The sequence below is a fragment of the Ochotona curzoniae genome, unplaced genomic scaffold (genome assembly GCF_017591425.1).
Source record: "Ochotona curzoniae isolate NIBS_2020 unplaced genomic scaffold, NIBS_Ocur_1.0 scaffold_1037, whole genome shotgun sequence".
In the NCBI taxonomy this organism is placed as follows: domain Eukaryota; kingdom Metazoa; phylum Chordata; class Mammalia; order Lagomorpha; family Ochotonidae; genus Ochotona; species Ochotona curzoniae.
The window spans coordinates 18,090,452-18,110,263 of record NW_024467083.1 but is presented as its reverse complement, the minus strand read 5'-3'; the positions used below and the strand labels follow the sequence as shown (position 1 = coordinate 18,110,263).

Sequence of the window (19,812 nt, the reverse complement as noted above, 5' to 3'; positions counted from 1 at the left end):
AAAAAAATACAAATGGATTTCAGATGGTTTTATATCAAAAATAAACTTATTTTTTCATTTTGACATTTTAAAGTAGTCACATGCAGCCATCTGTGGTTCATTATTTGCTATGGTCCTGCTTACACATAAAACATGCCCCCTTGCCCGTTTTCACAGTGTAGTGGTAGCAGATATGTGCATAATGCATTGCAGCCATCATACCCATCCAGCTCCAAAACTCTCTCTCTCCCTGTAAAAGTGCAGGTGGCAGCATTAAGCTAACGCTCCCCATTCCCAGCCCTGACCCTGGCAGACACCATCCTTCAGTGGAGTCAGAGTTGTGGCCGTGACATGGACATCACTGAGTCTGTGTCCTCACAGGTCATCCAGGCTGTGTCATGCTTAGGATTTCTTTTGGTGAGGGCTGAGCAGTAGAGCCTGCTCCTGAGTGTGTATACAACCTGTCCTTATCACTTCCTCTGCTAGGAGACACTTGGGAGGCTCCCATCATGTCAGAAGTGGTGCTCTTATGAGCATGGCAGTACACACAGCCTTTCGAGGACTTGCTATTTTTGAGTATTTATCCAGAAATGAAATGATTCCATCACATGGTAATTCTACTTTTGAGAAAGAACAGTGCTGACTGGCACAATGCTGGGCCCTTTGGCATTCACACCAACAGAGCCAAGGGGCCCAGTTTCTCCAGACCCCACCAACACTCCATTTGCTCTGCTTTGTGTCCCAGCCAATGCCATGAGTGTGAGGGGGTAACTCAGTCTAGCTCTGCCTTGCCTTGCTCTAATTGGTGATGTGGAGTACTTTCTCAGGTGCCCATTTGGCATCTGTATATCTTCTCAGTTCAAGTCATCATGTCAGCTCAAGTGCTTCGCCCATTTCAAAATTGAGTTGTTTGGCTTTTGCTTTGACACACGAGTTTTCTAAGTAGAATATTAATAGAACAGTGCATCCATTCATTCAGGTATTTTTTATAGTTGGCTTTTCAAAAGCATAGGTTGAGTACCAGTGACAAGTCATGACTCACTAAGCCTGATATCTTGGGCATCAGAGAAAATGTTTTCTGACCTTATTTTAGATATATCTAGTATGCACTTAATTTTTTATTACAGTGTCACTTCAATCTTCCATTACATTTGAGAATCTCTGTCCCAAAGTTAAATATTGACTTAACCTGTTTCCACTTAATAAGCTTCATAAGAATTTAGCTAGGCTTATGCTTGATTCTGACACTTGTATCTTTTATTTCTTAATGACCCTTGAATTATACCTATTATTCCCTTTTCATTTGACTTTAGTAAGTATAGCTACTGGCAGTGATCATATGATCAGATGTCTACTGGAATAAATTCATATCTGTTTCCTTTCTGCACTAAGTTACCAAGGTCAAGTACACTGTCCCGCTAATTTCAACATGCAGTCACCACATGAGTCTTCCTCCTTTGCAGGTGACTTCCTATGGAATTCCAGGTTCTGATGTAGTGCCACATCATGGGGCAGCAAACCAGCCCAGCCCAGCCCATCTCAGGAAGGTTGTCCCAAGGGCAGGTGCAGCACCTTTAATGGCGAAGTGAGAGACAGCTGCAGGTACCTTCTCTGATCCCTGCATGCTTACAATCCCTTGCATGTGACTCTGTACCACCTCAGATCCAGATGGTTATTTCCACAGAGCAAAGTCCCATTCATGGCAGAACAGGCTGGCTTTGCATTCCCAGGAGGCAATTCTTTCACATTTCCAAGCTTTCTGAACATACCTGATGTGTGCCAGACACAATGACACATATCACAGAGACGACATGAAGGGATGCTATTCTTCATGAATTTAAAATTTAGTTTGTGTACCAAAAAAGTATATAAAAACACAATGATATGCTTTATTGAGAAACAGTCTTAAAATATTGACAAAATATACATAGTATGGAAAGTACCAGGAAGAGTTCATAGAGGCCTGTGACATGGACCACCAGGCACCCACTAACAGCCCCACAGCTCTCAGAATGAAGCCCAGCTGCAGGGTGCTTTAAGCCCTGGCACCAAGCTGCAGGAGTGAGGAGTCAGGAAGAGGGACCCAAAGTGAGGCACAGAGCAATATAGAGCATGCAGAAATGATCAAACACAATTAAACTCCACCTGAACAGACACATCCACATGTAGCATTCTGCTCTCCAAACCCTTGCTGTGACAACAGAACAAAGAAAAACCCAGCTCCAGCACAACCAGTACTAAGTCAGGGAAGAGGACAGACCCAGACTGAGTTCAGGTTTCCTGGGGAGCAGGCAGTGCCAGGAAGACCTTACTGAGCAGGAGTTCCAGCATAGGCACAGCAACCTCTCTGGCCATCCCAGGAGCTCAGGACCACTCAGCCCCTCACAGCAGATGTAGGGGCTAAGGGAATGACTTCTTGCAGGAGGAACAGCGCAGGAAGCCATGGCTGAAGAGGGCAGAGCTGAGGCTGAGCAGGGCCTCAGTGGGAGGGGCTGGCTTAGAAAACAAGGGGCAGCAGGCTGGGAGGAGGGAGTGGAGGGAGAGGACTGAGAAGGCTAAGGCAGGGCTGGGGACCTGAGCTACTCAAAGTCGATCTTATCTTTGAAATTACAGAGCCTTATTTTCCTATTCAGGAGGCCATTTTAGAAAACACGGGTACTCAGAGGAAGAGGCTGGACATCATATAAGCAGCAATCTTCAGCAGGCCCTGCAGGGGCAGAAACAAGAGCATAGCTCAGGGGACTGTGACCCCATTGGGGTTCCACTAATCCCAGTGCAGGCACAGCCCAGATCCTCTCCCAGTGACTCAGAATGCCCTCACTGTGGGAATAGGAGAAGATGAAGCAGCAAAGGAAGGCAAGGCCAGGCTCCAATCCTTCCCCTGATAGGAAGTCCTAACTCCTCCACTTGGTATCTAAACACACTATGTTTCAACTCCCCTTGTCCTGAGACCTGCCACAGCGAGCAGCACCACACACATTCCTGGGAAATCTACCTGCACGCCTGGGTTGACAATGCCCACCGACCATCTCAAATTCAGGGGCATCCAGGGTGTTCTGAGCATAACAGGCCTGATCTGGCAGGCCACACAGTCCAGCTCACATATCTAATCTATGTCCAGCCCCTCCTCTCTGGGACACAGAGCTGAGCCAACTGTTGTTAGATAATTCCCAAGGCCAAGGGCCTGGATCTCACCCAGAGCTGATGAGAATGAGCTGAGAAGGCACATCTCTCCATGAGGAGGGGAACAGGACAAAGATCGTAGAATGAACAATCTGTAGGAATAATAGCACAAATCCTTTAATCTGTGCTAAAAGGTTGTGATATAAGCAGATGTCCTTGGGTGACCAAGGGAACCCTGAGAGGTGAGGCCTATGCTGTGCTCCTCAGACCCACGCTGTGTTACTCCCTTCCCTCCACACACTGTACCTGCAATTCTCTAACTGGCCTCAGATCCAGCATGGAGTCACCTTTCCATGTGCATAAAATTAAACATGAAGCAATTCCCCCTGTCACAGACAGAACATGTGGGACACTGGAATGAGGAAAAAGATATGAGAAAGAAAGTTTTCACCACCAACTCTTTAAGACAAGAACTTGCACCAGAGACTGCTTGTTGTCACTAAAATCCAGCACCAACAACACACCTGGGTGCTGAGTGCTTCCACACAAGGAGCTCATTAGGTCAACTGTTCTGGAGATCAAGCACACGGAGTGTCTCTGTCTCTGACACTGAACCTCAGTTCTAACATGATTTAGCTCCCCTGTTGTTTGCTACACACACTCTGGCCTCTCCTATAGCCTCCTGGGATGGGACCCAGACTGGTCAAGGGCTTGAGGCTGCTCAGTTTAACACAAATTCAGAGAAGCCCTGATGGCTGCCTGTAATGCACAAGAGGTTCCCAGGTACAAATGGCTTTCCCCCTACTGACTCAGTTTCCTATGAGTCAACTGGGAGTGAATATTTATGCATATACACTGGACACAGCAGGTGCAGGATACTAACCATGGGTCTTGCTGTCAAGGATTGGTCAGCAGCTCAGCTCCAGGACTCAGAGAGTATGAAGGAAATGGAACCACAGGGTACACATATCCTGCTAAGAGAAGGGAGCTCAGGACCAGAGGAGACTGACCATGCCCCCTGCTCCTGTCTCCCTCACTCCTTCGGTCTCACCTTGTCCCCTGCAAACCAGGGCTGCTTCCCCAGGAACTGTGAGTACAGCGTCAGCTTGTCTGGGAGGCCCTTCAGATAGTCAGGTTTCAGCTTCTCCTGAAGGAACAAATGACTGTCAGCACCCACAGACACAACTTTGGGGAGAGGGGTTGCCTGCCCAGGGCTGCACAAGGCCCTGCTGGCCAGGGGAGCAGCCGTTCTCACTGAGTGTGGCACAGGGTCCGTATTCCTCCTTGGATTTTATTCATCAGCATCTGAGAGACTCCAATTGGCCCCTATCCCATCTGTGAGAGACCACAGGACGTCACAGAGGAGTGCAGCTCTGTCCCTGAATGTGTCACCTCTGATGTCCTGCTGTGGGTCATTCCCAGGAGTGTCATGAGTGTAGTTTCCCTGGGACTCAGCTGGGGGTAAAAGCAAAGAGGCAGAGAACTAAAAGACCTTGGCAAAGAAGACGAAACTCTACCTGGTGGCCTGGCGGGAAAGTGCTAGAGGCATGTGTACAGCTCACAAAGGATGAGAATGTGATCTGCAAGGTTGAAGGGAAAGGAACCCAGGGCCTCTGGGTGACCCTGGGCTACTCATTAGGTAAATATGTGTATCCTGTGGTGGTTTAGATAAGTCCCCATGTTGAAGTACAGTAACTTATTTGCTGGGACTTTTTATCCAGGCTCTGGCACATCATAGCAATAGCAGTTAAAGACCACCATGGTGTTATAGGTTAGATACAGAATCTTCACTTTGGGAAAACAAAGTTCATATTTAGGAATTAAGTCCCCACAGGAGAAGTAGGATTGTATCCTAAGATTGTAAGATTTTATTTTAGATGACTTAGAGATTAAGAGCAGGCAGGAACATTGCCATCCCCCAAAGATGTATCTCTTTTCCGTATAGCTGGTGTCTGTGTATTCTAGGAGCAGGCGGTTGGCATGAGCTAGCTGGGGGGATGGGAGGGGATCAGAGAGATCAGAGAGATAGTTCCCTGATGCTGACCTGTAACCCTGATGAACCCAGATATTACAGCTAATACCCTCTCCCCTACACATACACACACTCTCTCTCTCTCTTACTCTCTCTCACACACACATGCACACGCGCACATGCACACAGGAGTTCTATTAAGGCCCAGTTATCCTCCTAGTTCCGCAGGAGCTATGCCTATGAATCATCCCAGCTGCTCATTGTGCAGGATAGCTGAGTTCTACTTTAGCATCAGCTAGCAGGAGACACGTCCTGTCAGGCTAAACTATAGAACCACCTGCAAAATGCAAGATCCAGGGCTGGGAGTGGACCCAGAAGGGAAAATGTGGGCACGCTTCTGATGGACTGTAGCTCATACTGCTGAGCATGAGAACCAGGGATGGGAGTAGGACTGGCTGGACAGATGGTGCCATCCACTGATATGAATGTGGGCTGGATAGTGTGGTAGTTGGGCCAAGCTAGGCTGCATCCATTTATGTATATGAGAGTCAAATGGGATGCGGGATGTACTGGGACTGGGACCAGACTGCTGTATACTGCAGCATGCACAGGAACCAGAGCTGGGAGCAGGTGGTAGAGGTTATTAGGAGTCACTCTGAATTGGTTGGATTCCTGCTGGTGTACATAAGTGCTGAATTTGTGGTGGGCAGGGTTAACCTGGGCCTCAGCATCCATCGTTTTGATTATGAGATGGGGCTGGTGATAGAATTGACCAGGTGGCTGCAGCCACCAGTGTGTGTAGGCTGATGTGGGTGATGGACTGAGTCAGACCCCCTTACTGGCACACACAAGGGTCTGGTTAGGGCCACCTCTTTTGAGGTTTTGGGGGGACCCATCCCCACCCCGCCATACACACACAAGTGGATCAGAATTCAATCACAAGGTAAATCACAGGGTCTGTGATCTGGTACATGTGTCAGAACTGGACCTCCTCAGTTGTTGAAGCCTGTGCAGTGGATGGTATGCCCAGATGCTCATGGTGGAATGTGACATTCATTGAAGCCTACAGAAGACATCTAGTACTATGAGGGCAGAAAAAATCGGACAGCTATCCCGGTCAAGCTTTGACAGTGAGTATCTGGGGGAATTAAGAATCTAAAGTGGACTGTGTCAGTAAATAAACCTTGGAAGGATTTCCTCAATCTTGGAGCAATGAAATCAAAGCAACTTAGAATACCCAAAAGCATTTGAGCAGTGCCCTTGGGAAATGCTCCACATCAGGGACTCTAGGAGTTTATCAAGTGCCCATCCTCCATTCCCGAGCACTGATGCAGTTGGGCTGCTGGGAATGGCCATCTCCCCCTTTCTTGCCATTTTCCCCAGATACCAGAAGAAAAAAGGAGATTGGAGGCAGTGATCTCATCAGCTTTCCCCCATTCCTTGACCCTCCCCAACCTAATTGGTGGTCCACATGGCCATGCATGCCTCTCAGCTAAGCAAATATCATAAAAAATAAAGTGGATTTATTATTTAAAAGAGAGGAAGAGCAAAACAAAAACTGTACCCACTGAGGGGGCCATGCATTTGGGTGTGAACATGGGACCACTGCCTCCCTGTGAGCAAACCTTTAGGGAAATCCCCCCAGAGGCTTAGGCTGCTGTCTCAGCCTGGACACAGATGGGGAGCTGAGCTCTGTGGAAGGGTCCAGGTCAGAATGCATGGGGAACATCTGCAACAGGGACTGTCCTCTGCCAGCCCCAGTGACCTGCTGCCCCATCTCCCCAGCAACACGGAGACACCAGGCCACCAGAGTTGTCTGGCTTCACTCGGTGAAACGAAGCTCAACCTGCAACTCCACACCGTATTCAGGTAAGCTGAAATCATTAGTGATATTCTTGGTGCACACTCCTAATATGTGTTAGTTAATTTCTCAAACTGACTTCTTCAAGTTCAACAACTGGGTTCTTCAGCTGTTGAACCCCATTTTTGTTCAAATCACTACTCAACCTGGTTTCACAGATTCACAATGTCATAAAAGAGAAACAAAATAAAACCACAGGCCCATTTTTGGGGAATACTCTTTAGTTTTCAAACAAGTCTTCTACCTACAAAAATTAAAGCTGACAGGTAGTACATTGCTCCTGTGGGGGTTCTGCTACACAGTCATATCAGACTGACTTTAAGCCATTTGAGGGTTGGGCATTTAAGATGCCGTGGGGTTGCCCACATCCCATGTCAGAATGGCTGAGTTTCAATTTTTAATCCTGGCTCCTCCTAAGATTCCTGCTTCCTGCTAATGTGCATCCAGGGAGGCAGCAGACAGTAGCCCATGGTCTGTGTCCCTGCTACCAACATGGAGAAGGGGTTTAAGTTTGTTTTCTGGCACTGCCTTGTCTCAGCCCAGACTACTTTAGCAATGTGGGGAGTGTCACCCTGCCTTTCAAATAAAGAAATTAATACCTAGATCTTTATACAGATACATGTCATTTGAGTCACCCTTTCATACCCAAGAACACTTGTGGGTCAGGAGCCAAGGCCAGGGCTTGACTCTGAGGACCCAGCCTGCTGAGGGCCTGACCCAGTCCTCCCTGTGGTCCTCTTGGACATCTTCCAGGCATCTCTGGTCACCAGCTGTTCTCTCCCGCTTCAGGAAAGGGCTCTGCTCCTGCCCCCACAGAGGCTCTCCCACCTTCCTTCACATCCCCTCCTGGATGCTGCCCTCAAGGCCATTGTCCTGTTTGAGGATGTCACCTATCCGACAACAGGACATTTCTGAGGGTGCACCTCAGCTATGCTGCCTCCTTGCAAGGTGGGCCTCTTGGAGATTCACCAGCTGCTTGATGAAAGAAAAACGCCACCTGGTGAGGCTTCAGTCAAGAGACTCAAGACTGGTTCTCCAAATGCCTTAAGGGACAACTTCTCTCCTCCATCCTTTGTCAGCCAGGGTGACCTTCGCCTTCTGGGGTTGCTGCTCCTGATGCGTGGCACTGTGGAGTGTCTACCTAGGAGCCTGGCAATGCCCAACGCTGCCCATCCATGGGGGTACTGGGGAAGGGCAGCGAGTTGCAGTGCATTCTGCGGGACTGCCTTGGCTGTCAAAGGTGCTGCCGGCTAGGGGTTTTAAGCAGAGGGTGGCCGCTAGGCCGGGCTAGGAAAGCGGTAAGGCCAGGAACGGGGTTTGGCCTCACAAGACCCAGCTCTGCCTCAGGATTCCCTGGGGTCTGGGAGTTGATTTTTAACTTCCTGCTCCCAGAGGGTTGGGCCGAGGGGCGGGGCGGGCGCCAACTCCGCCCCTGGACTCGTAGCATATCAGCAAAAAGTTCCAGGCAGTCCGGGTTCCGGTGAGACTTGACAGTAAACCCTCTACACCTGAAGCACCATGACCACGACTGTGGGTTACTGGGACATTCGCGGGGTGAGCAAGGGGTCTGCTCGGAGGGTGGGCAGGGGGAGAGGCACTGAGTAGCTGCCACCGATCCTGTAGGACCTGTTGGGAAACTTTGCCTGTTCCAGGCTCTCCAGAGCTCACTGTGCAGTCCCTCTGTATGTGGGGCCTGGGAAGCATGCAGTGTAGGGTGGGAGGTAAACCAGGTAATATAGGGACAGAATCAGAGTCCCTCTGTCCCTGACCTTTTATTTTGGACCATACTACCCAGATGTGCCATGCCATCCGCCTGCTCCTGGAATACACGGACACCAGCTATAATGAAAAGACATACTCCACTGGGGACGGTAATGCACCTGCCTGCTTTGACCTTTGCCAAGCAATGCTGACTGACACCTAGCAACCACTGGGTGGCCATCTGTTGCTCACCTGTGCAGGTGCCCGCACCCTGGAGCAGAGCCTGCACTTGCATGGTCCCCTAGAGGGTGCAGTGTGGCTTCCCTAGGCCGGGCACTGGGAGGAGTGCTGGGCTTGGCCGTGTTAGTGACTGGGATAGATTCTAGCACTACTCCAACTTTCGGTGGGCCTTTGACATGAAGGGTGCAGAACCTTAACCAGATTTTATACTAGTTATACGTAGTAGTGTGAGACTAAGAGGTTCAGATTCCACATGCCCTGTGGGGGGTCTTGCCCCGACTCTGACTCTGCCGAGGATAGGCTGCACACTGGGGAGGTTTTGTTTCACTTGGTCTTCTCCACAGCTCCTGACTATGACCAAAGCCAGTGGCTGAGTGAGAAATTCAAGCTGGGCCTGGACTTCCCCAATGTACGTACAGGGGATGGGATTCCTAGGGGGGGACAATGTAAGATATCACCACTTCCACATCCTTCCCAAGTTTAGAAACTTAAATACCCCGACTTTATGCTCAACTTCTGTCGTTCCTCATTCTCTTCAACACTTTTATTTTGATTTATTTATTTTTATTTTATTTGCTCATATACACAGAGAGGAGGAAAAACAGAGAAAGATGTTGCATCCACTGGTTCGCTCTCCAGTGACCACAATATCCAGAGCTGAGCTGATCCGAAGCCAGGAGCCAGGAGTTCTACCGGGTCTTCCATATGGGTGCAGAGTCCCAAGGCCCTGGGCTGTCCTTGACTGCTTTCCCAGGTCACAAGCAGGGAGCTGGATGGGAAGCATTGCCACCAGGACACAAACCAAAATCCATATGACATCCTGGTGTATGCCAGGCCATGACTCTGGCCAATAGGCTACAGCGCTGGGTGTGGTTTATTCACTCATTATAGAGAGAGTATCTCTAGGGTCTGCCATGGGTCAGTACAGAGGGTGCCAGGGCTCCTGTGTGCCCTGGCTCAGGACAGGGGTGCTAGGTAACAGCTGACTTCCCTCCTCCCTCCCCAGCTGCCCTACCTGATTGACGGCACTCACAGGCTCACCCAGAGCAATGCCATCCTGCGCTACCTCGGCCGCAAGCACAACCTGTGTGAGTGGGGCTGGCTGAGGGCGTGGGGCTGTGGCTGTGCCCTGGGCCTGGCTGGGTGGGATGCTGAGGGTGTCTGCTGTGTCTGCTGTGTGTGCTGCAGGTGGGGAGACGGAAGAGGAGAAGATTCGCGTGGACATTTTGGAGAACCAGGTTATGGACACCCGCAGGCAACTCATCATAGTGAGCTATAGCCCCGACTTTGTAAGTGTTCTCACTGGACAGCACTTGGCAGACTCAATGAGTAATTAAACTCTCATGTTTGTATCCGCACTGCTCCTGTTTGCCACTGCACTCTCTAGGGGGACTGATTCTTCAAGTAATTTCATGTTATCAATACATTGATTCTGTGGTCTCGTAAGGGTTGTGAAATGAAATCATGAACCATGTGTGCTCATCTGCACTGCTCCTGTTTGCTACTGAGCTCCCTAGGTGACTGGCTATCCAAGCAATTTCATGTCTGATCAACACATTGATTCTGTATCTCTAAGTCTTGTAAATAAAATCTTACAGTCAATTTTCACAATCTTAGGATACAGTTCCAAACCCCCAGGGTCAAAAGTCAGTTCTAAGGAAATTTGCTTTAGAATTCCTCTGGTGTTTGAATTTTAACTCTTACCACAGCCATCTTTCAATGTGTTCCTATAATGTGCCCTGCCAGGATGTAAAATCCCAGTGTACTAGTTATCGTGGTTCAAGAAGAGAACATCTTTAGGCATGTGCCCTGTTTCCTGGGCTCTCTCTGTGCCCCCACAGAGACAAGCAGATTTCTCCAATAGGCAGCCCAGGGTCAGCCTGAGGTCCTAGGTTCCGTTCCCTCCATCATTTCACATCACATTCTCATCCTTTGTGAACTGTACACATCCCTGCCACGCTCAATGAGGACGGCTGCTCCCCTGGCCCCCAGGGCCGTGTGCAGCCCTGGTCAGGCAGCCCCTCTCCTGCAAAATTGTGTCTGCGGGTGCTGACAGTCATTTGTTCCTTCAGGAGAAGCAGAAGCCCGAGTACCTGAAGAGCCTCCCAGACAAGCTGACAGTGTACTCACAGTTCCTGGGGAAGCGGTCCTGGTTTGCAGGGGACAAGGTGAGAGCAGAGGAAGGGAGGGAGACAGGAGCAGGGGGCATGGCCAAGGCAGTCTGGTCCTGAGCTCTCTCCTCCTGGCTTCTGCAGATCACCTTTGCCGATTTCCTCGTCTATGACATCCTGGACCAGAACTGTTTATTTGCTCCTGGTTGCCTGGATGCATTCCCAAACCTGAAGGATTTCATGGCTCGATTTGAGGTGACTCTCTGATATTCCTCTCCCCTTTTCCAGTTGCTTCATGCTCTCTGAGTCCTGGAGCTGAGCTGTAGATCAACCCCTGAGAGCAGGACCCATGGTTAGCATTCTGCACCTGCTGTGTCCAATGTATCTGCATAAGTTGTCTTTCCCAGTTGACACATAAGGAACCTGAGTCAGTAGTGGGAAAGCCATTTGTCAGGGTCTCAGAGCCCGTCACAGATGTGCTGGGCTCCCTGTTAGCCATAGTGACTATAATCAGTGCTCAGTAGGTCTCTTCTTTAGTAAAGGATAAAACCCCAGGCCCTTGACCGTCTAAGTCTCCCATCCCAGGAGATGATGGGAGAGACACAACACTGAGCGGCATGTCCATAGCTAGCATCAGGAAGGCTGACACAGTAGGGCTGATTTTACTGTCAGAGATAGATACTCCTCATTCCTGATCTCCAGGGAGCTTAACACCAATCAGATGTCAGTGTGGAAACACTGAGGTCAAGGTTGCTATTGGTGCTGTATGTATTCACTGCTGGATGCCAGTGGTGCAGGATCTGGTCATGAATTTATTTTTGACATGTGATTTGGACATGTTCTTTACCACCTCTCTCCCTCTGACTCATGCCTTTAAGTGTCTGGTGTGCTGGCTGTGACATGGGGTAGATTTCCTTTTTATATACGCCCCTGCAGACCATCCTCTCAGGGTCAGGTGCAGGAGTACATGTAAAGGTGACTGCTGGGATGGAGCACCCTTAGACAACTATAAGCACAGCAGACTGAGGGGTGAGTTGGTTCCACCCTGTGGGTGCTGAGGAGCATGGCCTGGGCCTCATCTCACATACTCACTTCCATCAAACAGAAACTTCTTGCTTATAACAAAGCTTCTTTTGTTAGGATTTGGTAGTTTGAAACATTAGTCCAACACGTTATCCGGTCTATGCTCTTTGTGTGCTTTTCCACTGTTCACTTGTGTGCTCCTCGTCAGCTCTGGATCAGGTCCAGACCTGTGACATTGGGGATTACGCAACAATTGCTCAGCTCTGTGTGCCGAGGAGGAGGGACCAGTATAGATCTGTGTGCTGGACCACGTGGCCCAATGATCAAGCCCAATAGGCTCAGAACACTCTGGATCGCCCTGAGTTCTCGAGAACCTCTATGGGCACTGTCAGCCCTGGCGTGAAGGTGCATGGCCCAGGAGTGTGCTCAGCGCTGCTTGCTATTCAGGGCTCAGGATGAGGGGAGTTGAGATACAGAGATGTGGTGGCCAGGAGTGGATCATGCTGGAGAATGGAGTGCTTTGTTATTCTGTACCTGCAGAACACCCAGATGTTAACATCTCCCTGCTGATCCATCCTATGTGTTCTAGTGTGAGGTATCTGTGATGAAGAGCGAACTCTACAGGGTTGTGGTCCTATGGAGATGTCAGTGCAGCCACCACAGTCACATGCAATGGCTGCTGTTGGTCCCGCTGGGCTGTGCCTGCTCCAAGACTGCGGGAATCCCAGGAGAACCACAGACCCTGAGCTCTGCTCCTGTTTCTGCACCTGCAGGGCCTGCCGAAGATCGCTGCCTACATGAAGTCCAGCCGCTTCCTCCGAGTGCCTGTGTTTTTAAAATCAGCCAAGTGGACAGGAAAGTAGGGTTTTCTGATCTTAGCAGATGAAAGTGGCTTTGGGGAAAGCCTTGGGACCCTGCACCCACATGGGAGACCCAGAAGAGGCTCCAGGCTCCTGGTTTCAGATTGGCGCTGTTCTGGCCATTGTGGCCCCTTGGGGAGTCAAACAACAGATGGAAGATCTTCCTCTCTGTCTCTCCTCCACTCTGAATATCTGACTTTCTAATGAAAATAAAATAAATCTTTAAAAAAAAAAAAAGGAAAGAATTTGGCTTTGGGGAGTACCTCTCACTGGCCTGCCTCAGCCTTCTCAGTTCTCTTCCTCCTCTCCCTCCTTCTTCCCAGCCTGCTCTCCCCTGTCCTCTAAACCAGCCACTCCCATAGATGCCCTGGCCAGCCTCAGCTCTGCTCTCTTCCACAGTCATCACCCCCTGGGCTGCTCTTCCTGCACTGAGGCCAACCCTACGGTCCCTGTCCTCACCATGAGGGCCCTGAGTGGCCCTGAGCTCCCCAGACACCAGAAATGTCACTGGACCTGTGCTGACTCTGCTCTGTAGCAAGGTCTCCCTGGTACTGGCTGTTCCCCTGAAAGCTTGAACCTCAGCCTGGGCCTGTCCTCTTCACTGGGAGCCCTGATCTTGGCACTGGTCTTCCTGGAGTTCGGGTATTTTCTTTGTTCTGTTGCCACAACAGGGGTTTGGAGAGCAGAATGCTGTGTGGGTGTGTTGGTCAGGCATGGTTCCATGGTGTCTTGGTCATTTCTGTGCCCTGTACATGTTGCTCTGTTCCTCAGCTTGGGTTCCTTCTTCAGCATGTGCCAGGGCTTGAAGCGCCCTGCAGCTGGGCCCTGGTTCTGAGAACTGGCAGGCTGATGGGGAAGCAGCTGTGTAGGCCTCTGGCAAACCATCTGTGGCATCCTTTACTGAATGCTTTCCTGACATGGATATTCCTCATCCGTATTTTCAGGATATCTCCCAATAAATCATATCCCATTGTATTACAGTTCTTGTGAAACTTTTTTTTTTGGTACCAATTGAATCTTAAGCTCACAGGGCATTCATCCGTGTCTTACTTGTGATATTTATCTTAATGCCTGACATGCAAGTGTTCAGGAAGTTTGAAAATGCTAAGAATTCCCTCTTGGAAAGCTGGAGCCTGGCTGTTCAGCAATGAATGGGAATTGGTGATCTTAGAATACTTATCTGAGCCACAACAGTTGTAGAATATCGTGTAGACTATTGTAACTGTGCAGACACCAGAGAATGAGTCACAACTGGTCTCTTATCTGAGCACTGAAGAGGTTCTAGCTGCCCTGGAACAAGATGCCTGAGATACTGGCCCGGTTTGCTGGGTCACAGTGTGGCCATCTATGTAGTCAGAAACTGGGAATTTCATGGAGGTCACCTGCAAATGAGGACTCACATAGCAACCTTGAGTTTGACAAGTTCCTGTAACTGGCTGGACGATGCACTTGGCCTTGGTAACTTAGAAAAAGACAAGGAACAAGTAAACAGAGGAGTGCAGAGAGCGGCTATGCATATGATCCTACCAGTAGCTGTGCTTGCTGGAATCAAATAAAAAGGGAGCAACCAGGGTAACATAAAGGACATTCAAAAATAAATGATTAATGTAAAAGATACTTTTCAGATCAAAGTTAAACCTGGCTACATGCTTATGAGACCTATTGATTAACATTGGTTAAGTGAAAGTTAAGCTTTTAGACAGAAGAACTAATGAGTAATAGGAAACAGAAGCGACTAATAAAAATTAAGTGCATAATACTAGATGTACTTCTAGAATAAGGTCAGGAAACATTTTCTCTAATGGCCAGATATCAGGCTTCACAGGTCATAATTTGTCACTGTTACTCACCCTCATGGTGCAGAATACCCGAGTGAATGGATGTACAGTGTTTCATTAACATTCTATTTACAAGACAGTGAGTTAAAGCAAAAGCCAAATCAGTTCTGGATTAGGTGAAGGACTTCAACTGACATGTTCCTGAAAGGATACACAGATGACAAAGGGGAACCTGAGAGATTGCTCAGTATCAGGAGAGAAAGGCCGGATGGAGCTGGACTGAGGTAGCCCCTCACTCCCACAGTGATGGCTGGGACAAAAAGCAGAACAAAGGGAGTTGTTTTGTTGGTGTGAATGGAAAGTGGCCTAGCCATTGCGCCAATCAGCACTGTTCTCAAAAAGTAAAATTGCCATGTAATGGCAGCAGTTCCATTTCTGGGTAAATATTGAAACAAACAAACAACAACAACAACAAAAAAACAAGTTCCTGAAGGGCTACTTTTTTTTTTCTTTGAGATTCATTTATATTAGAAAGGCAGAGGAGAGACAAAGATCTTCTATCTATTGGTTTATTCCCCAAATGTCCACAACAGCAAGAGTTGAATTTATCCAAAGCCAGAAGGTTCTTCTGAGTCTTCCATGTGGGTTTAGTGTCTCAAGACTTTCCCAAGTCATAAGCAGGCAGCCGAATAGGAAATGGAGCAGAGACACAAATGCACACCCATATGGGATTCCAGCACTGCCAAGGTGAGGACTAATCAACTGAGCCATTGCACCCTTGACAGCTGCGTGTACAAACATACTCAAAACAACACCACTTCCGACAGTGATGGGAGCCTCCCAGGTGTCTCCTAGCAGAGGAAGTGATAAGGACAACTTGTAGACACACACACAGGAGCAGGCTCTACTGCTCAGCCCTCACCAAAGGAACTCTGAGCATGACACAGCCTGGGTGACCAGTGAGGACACAGGCTCAGTGATGTCCATGTCACGACCACAACTTAATGGTTCCACTGACAGGATGGAGTTGGAGAAGCCAACGTTACAGAGACAGAAAATGGGATGGTGTCTGCCAGGGTCAGGGTGGGGATGGGACGTGTTGGTTTAATGATACCAGCACTTTTACAGGGAGAGAGTTATGGAGCGAGATGAGTGTGATAGCTGCAATGCATTATGAATGTATCTAGTACCACTGTGCTGTGAAAACTGGTGAGGTGGCACTTTACATGTAAGCAGCACCATAGCAAATAATATGTTTAAAACAGCAGGTTGGGTGGGCCTTCTCCCTAATACTCCCCTTAAAACATGAAGGAAACAATATGGAAAAAATAATAATCTTACCCAAAAATAAATAAATAAATAAAAATAAAACACAGCAGGTAGCAGTAGCCTAGAGGCTAACGTCCTTGCCTTTCATGCACTGGGATCCCATATGGGCACCAGTTCTTGTCCCAGCAGCCCCACTTCCCATCCGGCTCCCTACTTGTGGCCTGGGAAAGCAGCTGAGGAGCGCCCAAGGGCCTTAGAACCCTACTCCTGTGTAGGAGACCCAGAGGAGGCTCCTGGCTCCTAGCTTCAGTTTGGCTCAGCTCTGGCCATTGCAGCCACTTGGAGAGTGATTCAGTGGACGGAAGATCTTTCTCTGTGTCTCTCCTGTGTGTAAATCTGTCTTTCTATGATGGACTGTCTGACATTGTCTGTACCAGCAATGTCTTGGCACACTTAAATAGCAGACTGATGGAATTGTAATTCCTTATGAAGAAATGTACTGTTGTGACAACATGGGAAAAAATCAATCGGAGGGTGGAAATTGGGGGGAGGGGAATCCCAGACTATGTAGAATTGTACAATAAAATTCAAAAATTAAAATAAATAAATAATCTTGAAAAATGCAACAGGTGAGACTATTTTAAAATGTCAACATGAAAAGGATGAGCTTACTTTGATGCAAAAATGTCTGAAATCCGTATTTTTTTTTTCTGTAATGGCGTGCCACTGCCATTGATGGCACATACCACTTGTCAGGTTCATTGACAGCGGATAGGGCACAGAAAGGGGTTTCTGCACTTCACCCTTCCTCTTGCACCATTCAAGTTGATTGAAGGCATGAAAAGTGCACCCTGCCTCTCCTGCCTTTCGTACATTCACAACAACTGACAGCATGGAAATGACTCTGGAGGCTCCGCACACCTGGCCCCTCCTGCCTGCTATTGTATTAGATTAGGTGAACTATAGGAAAACTTTGGGCTCTGATAACTGCCTTCCTACCTGAAACTTTGTACTGCATGGCTCTAAATCTGATTGGACAATGAGAGCTTAAAACCCCTGACTTTTGCTGCTCGGCGCAGTAGCTCCTGGAGTGTAGCGGTGGCTGCTGTCGCCAAGCTTGGGAGATAAAGATTCTTCTTAACATTCTATACTTGGGTCCAGTGTGATCTCTCTCGCACTCTGCAACAGCATGTCCTAACACCTCCTATGACTCCGAGCCAGGGGAGCCAGCAGCTGCCTGACCCTGAACTCTGGCATCCAGCAGAAGCAAAGAACAGTAAGCTCAGAGAAGGAAGTCAACAGCGCAGCCTAGCTGTGGGGTTGGAAGAGGAAAGAATGGGACACACATCTGAGTGGTTCTAGGGGTACAAAGGAGAATCTGAGGCTGGAGGGAAGAGGAAGAGGGATGAAGGCCCTTTGCTGATCATGAGGCCTCTAAAAAACTCTAAAAGAAACAACACTGAGGAAACAGATGGGCTGGCATTTTCACCCTTTGTCAGGCACTTCTTTTCTCCTAGATGGAGCCTGTGCATTACAGGAATGCACAGGGTAAAGGGGGTCTTAGGGAGGTCAGAAGTAGAGGAAATTTTGAACACCCGACCTTGTTTCCTTTGAAGATTTATTTTATTATTTACTTAAAAGACAAAGTTAAGAAAAAGAGACAGATCTTCCCTTTGCTGGTTTACAATTCAAATTGTCCAAACAGCCAAGCCTGGCCAGATGGAGTCACACAAGTGTATGGGAAGAGACCGGGTATATGTACCATCCTCTGCTGCTTTTCCAGGTGCATTATCGGGAGTTCAACCTGTATTGCAGCATCTGAGACTTGAATCTACATCCATATGGGATGATGACAGTGAAGATGGCAGCTTAATCCTCTGTGCCACAAAGCTGGCCAGAACATGTGACTTTACTCTTCAGGTACTGAATGGGGAGGCTGGACTCTATCCAAAAGATTGGTAGGGAATGTCTTGGAGTTTTAATTGGTGCAGTCTGAGGTTGGGAGGTTAGTGGTGGCAACACAGAGCACCATGTGAGGCATAAGTAGCTCCACTGAGCTCATATGAGAAATGGGAGCCATGCACATATGAAATCAAGAGTCCTGACCCTGGGTACAAACTTGGTGTGGACCATCCCATCGTGGGGAAAGAGAAGACTCACCAAGTCAGGACTGCATCAGAGTCCATCTACTGATCAGAGACATCCACAGCCTGGTTCTTCAGAAGCAAATTCTCTTCTCTTCTGTCTCCCCACCTGCAGCCTAAACAAGAGACTCTGAGCATCCCACCCATCCTGGCCCAGGGCACAGCCATAGCCCCACACCCTCAGACAGCCCCACTCACACAGGTTGTGCTTGTGGGCGAGGTAGCACAGGATGGCACTGCACTGTGTGAAGTTTTGAGTCCCACCAATCAAGTAGGACAGTTGAAGAGTGAGGAGGGAAGTCAGCTGGGTTCCCAGGTTCCCGGTAACACTGTCCTGAGCAAGAGCAGACAGGAAACCTGGCACCCTCTGTGTCTGGCCCATGGCAGGTCCTAGAGATATATTCAGTACAAGAGATGAAAGGCCAACAATGTGGAACACCATGGAAAAAAAGCACAGACAACTAAGAACACCAACAGTTGGGCAGAGTGCACTCATTAAATCTCTAATCTGGGTAAGGAAATGGAAGCAGACATCTTGCACTTTCCACCCCACCTCCAGCCACACATCCCCTGCACATGTATTGCAAAAGCCCAGGCCCAGCTTAAATTTCTCAATCAGCCACTGGTTTTGGTCACAGTCAGGAGCTGTGGAGATCAAGTGAAACAAAAACTCCACAGTGTGCAGCCTGCTCCCAGGACCCTTCCAAGGACAGGGGCAAGACACTAGAAACAGGGAAAGTGGGATCTAAACCCCTCATCTTACATTCAAGGCCAAGGTGACAGAATGGTTGTAAGGGCTCTGAAACCTACTTGCCAAAAGCTCAAAAGAAGTGGGGGAAAACTTAGGTAGAACCCAACCCCATCATAGACACAGCACAGTGCCAAGCACCCTTGCCTTGCCAGACTGTACCCTCCATCCTCCAAAGAAGGGGCAGGCTCAGATGTCACTCAGCATTAGGGCAGAGGTCAGCACAGGCAGGTGCATTACTGCCCCCCACAGTGCACTTCTTGTCCTGGTGTCTGTGTATGAACTAGCTGGGGGAGGGAAGAATGGCAGGGGCACAGGTTAAAGGCAAAGTGACCAGATTATGTCCTTATCTCCTCTAGATGAACCCACCAAATAAACACCACAGACACTGCCACCACCCACTCCTCACCCCCACACATGTAGGTGTGCTCTGGGAGCTCCCGTGAGGCCAAGGCTTCTTCTGCAAGCCTGTAGGAATCACCCCAGCTAAGTCTCATGTGATGGCTCAACTGGCTAACCCTCTGTCTGCAAACTCCAGAAACCCATATAGGTGGCTATGTGTGTCCTGGCTGTTCCATTTCCCATCCAACTCTGTTTATGTCCTGGGAAAGCACCAAAGGATGTCTCCAAGCCTGAGGACACTACATCCACATGGGAGACCTGGAGGGGGCTCAGCTCCAACCACTGTGGAGTTGGTTCATTTGGGGAGTGAACCAGCAGAGGGAAGATCTTTGCTTTTCCTTCTCAATGTAAATCAGCCTTTCCAATAAAAATAAATGTTAAAAAAGAGAGAGAGAGAATTTCCCCAGTTGCTCAGCGTTGCTCCCACCAGCCCTGTGAGGGGGCCCCTCATTCACCCCATGCTTCTCCCAGTAGCTCAGTGTCATGGGGTGCTGCTGCTGGTGCTGCAGGCTCAGCATGCTGGGCTCGGTGGGAGTGGCTTGGGTGTCACCTGGGTATTCAGTGGGAGCAGGTCACAAACCCCCCTCAGTCTCCTTCAAGG

General features: G+C 48.9%; 1 protein-coding gene across 4 annotated transcripts in view; it reads left to right on the top strand.

The window, feature by feature from the left end:
* The window catches only part of LOC121168470 (glutathione S-transferase Mu 3), a 63,495-nt gene extending 50,622 nt beyond the window's left edge, over nt 1–12,873 (top strand). The window contains exons 1-8 of one of the 4 annotated variants that reach the window (XM_040998611.1): nt 8,454–8,489; nt 8,731–8,806; nt 9,221–9,285; nt 9,883–9,964; nt 10,065–10,165; nt 10,949–11,044; nt 11,132–11,242; nt 12,784–12,873. In XM_040998611.1, the coding sequence (XP_040854545.1) occupies nt 8,454–8,489; nt 8,731–8,806; nt 9,221–9,285; nt 9,883–9,964; nt 10,065–10,165; nt 10,949–11,044; nt 11,132–11,242; nt 12,784–12,873 (657 nt within the window). Of the gene's footprint in view, nt 1–8,453; nt 8,490–8,730; nt 8,807–9,220; nt 9,286–9,882; nt 9,965–10,064; nt 10,166–10,894; nt 11,045–11,131; nt 11,243–12,783 lie in introns of those variants that run through there. The other 3 variants (XM_040998610.1, XM_040998608.1, XM_040998614.1) reach the window with 3 other exon arrangements.
* The last annotated feature ends 6,939 nt before the right edge of the window (nt 12,874–19,812 follow it).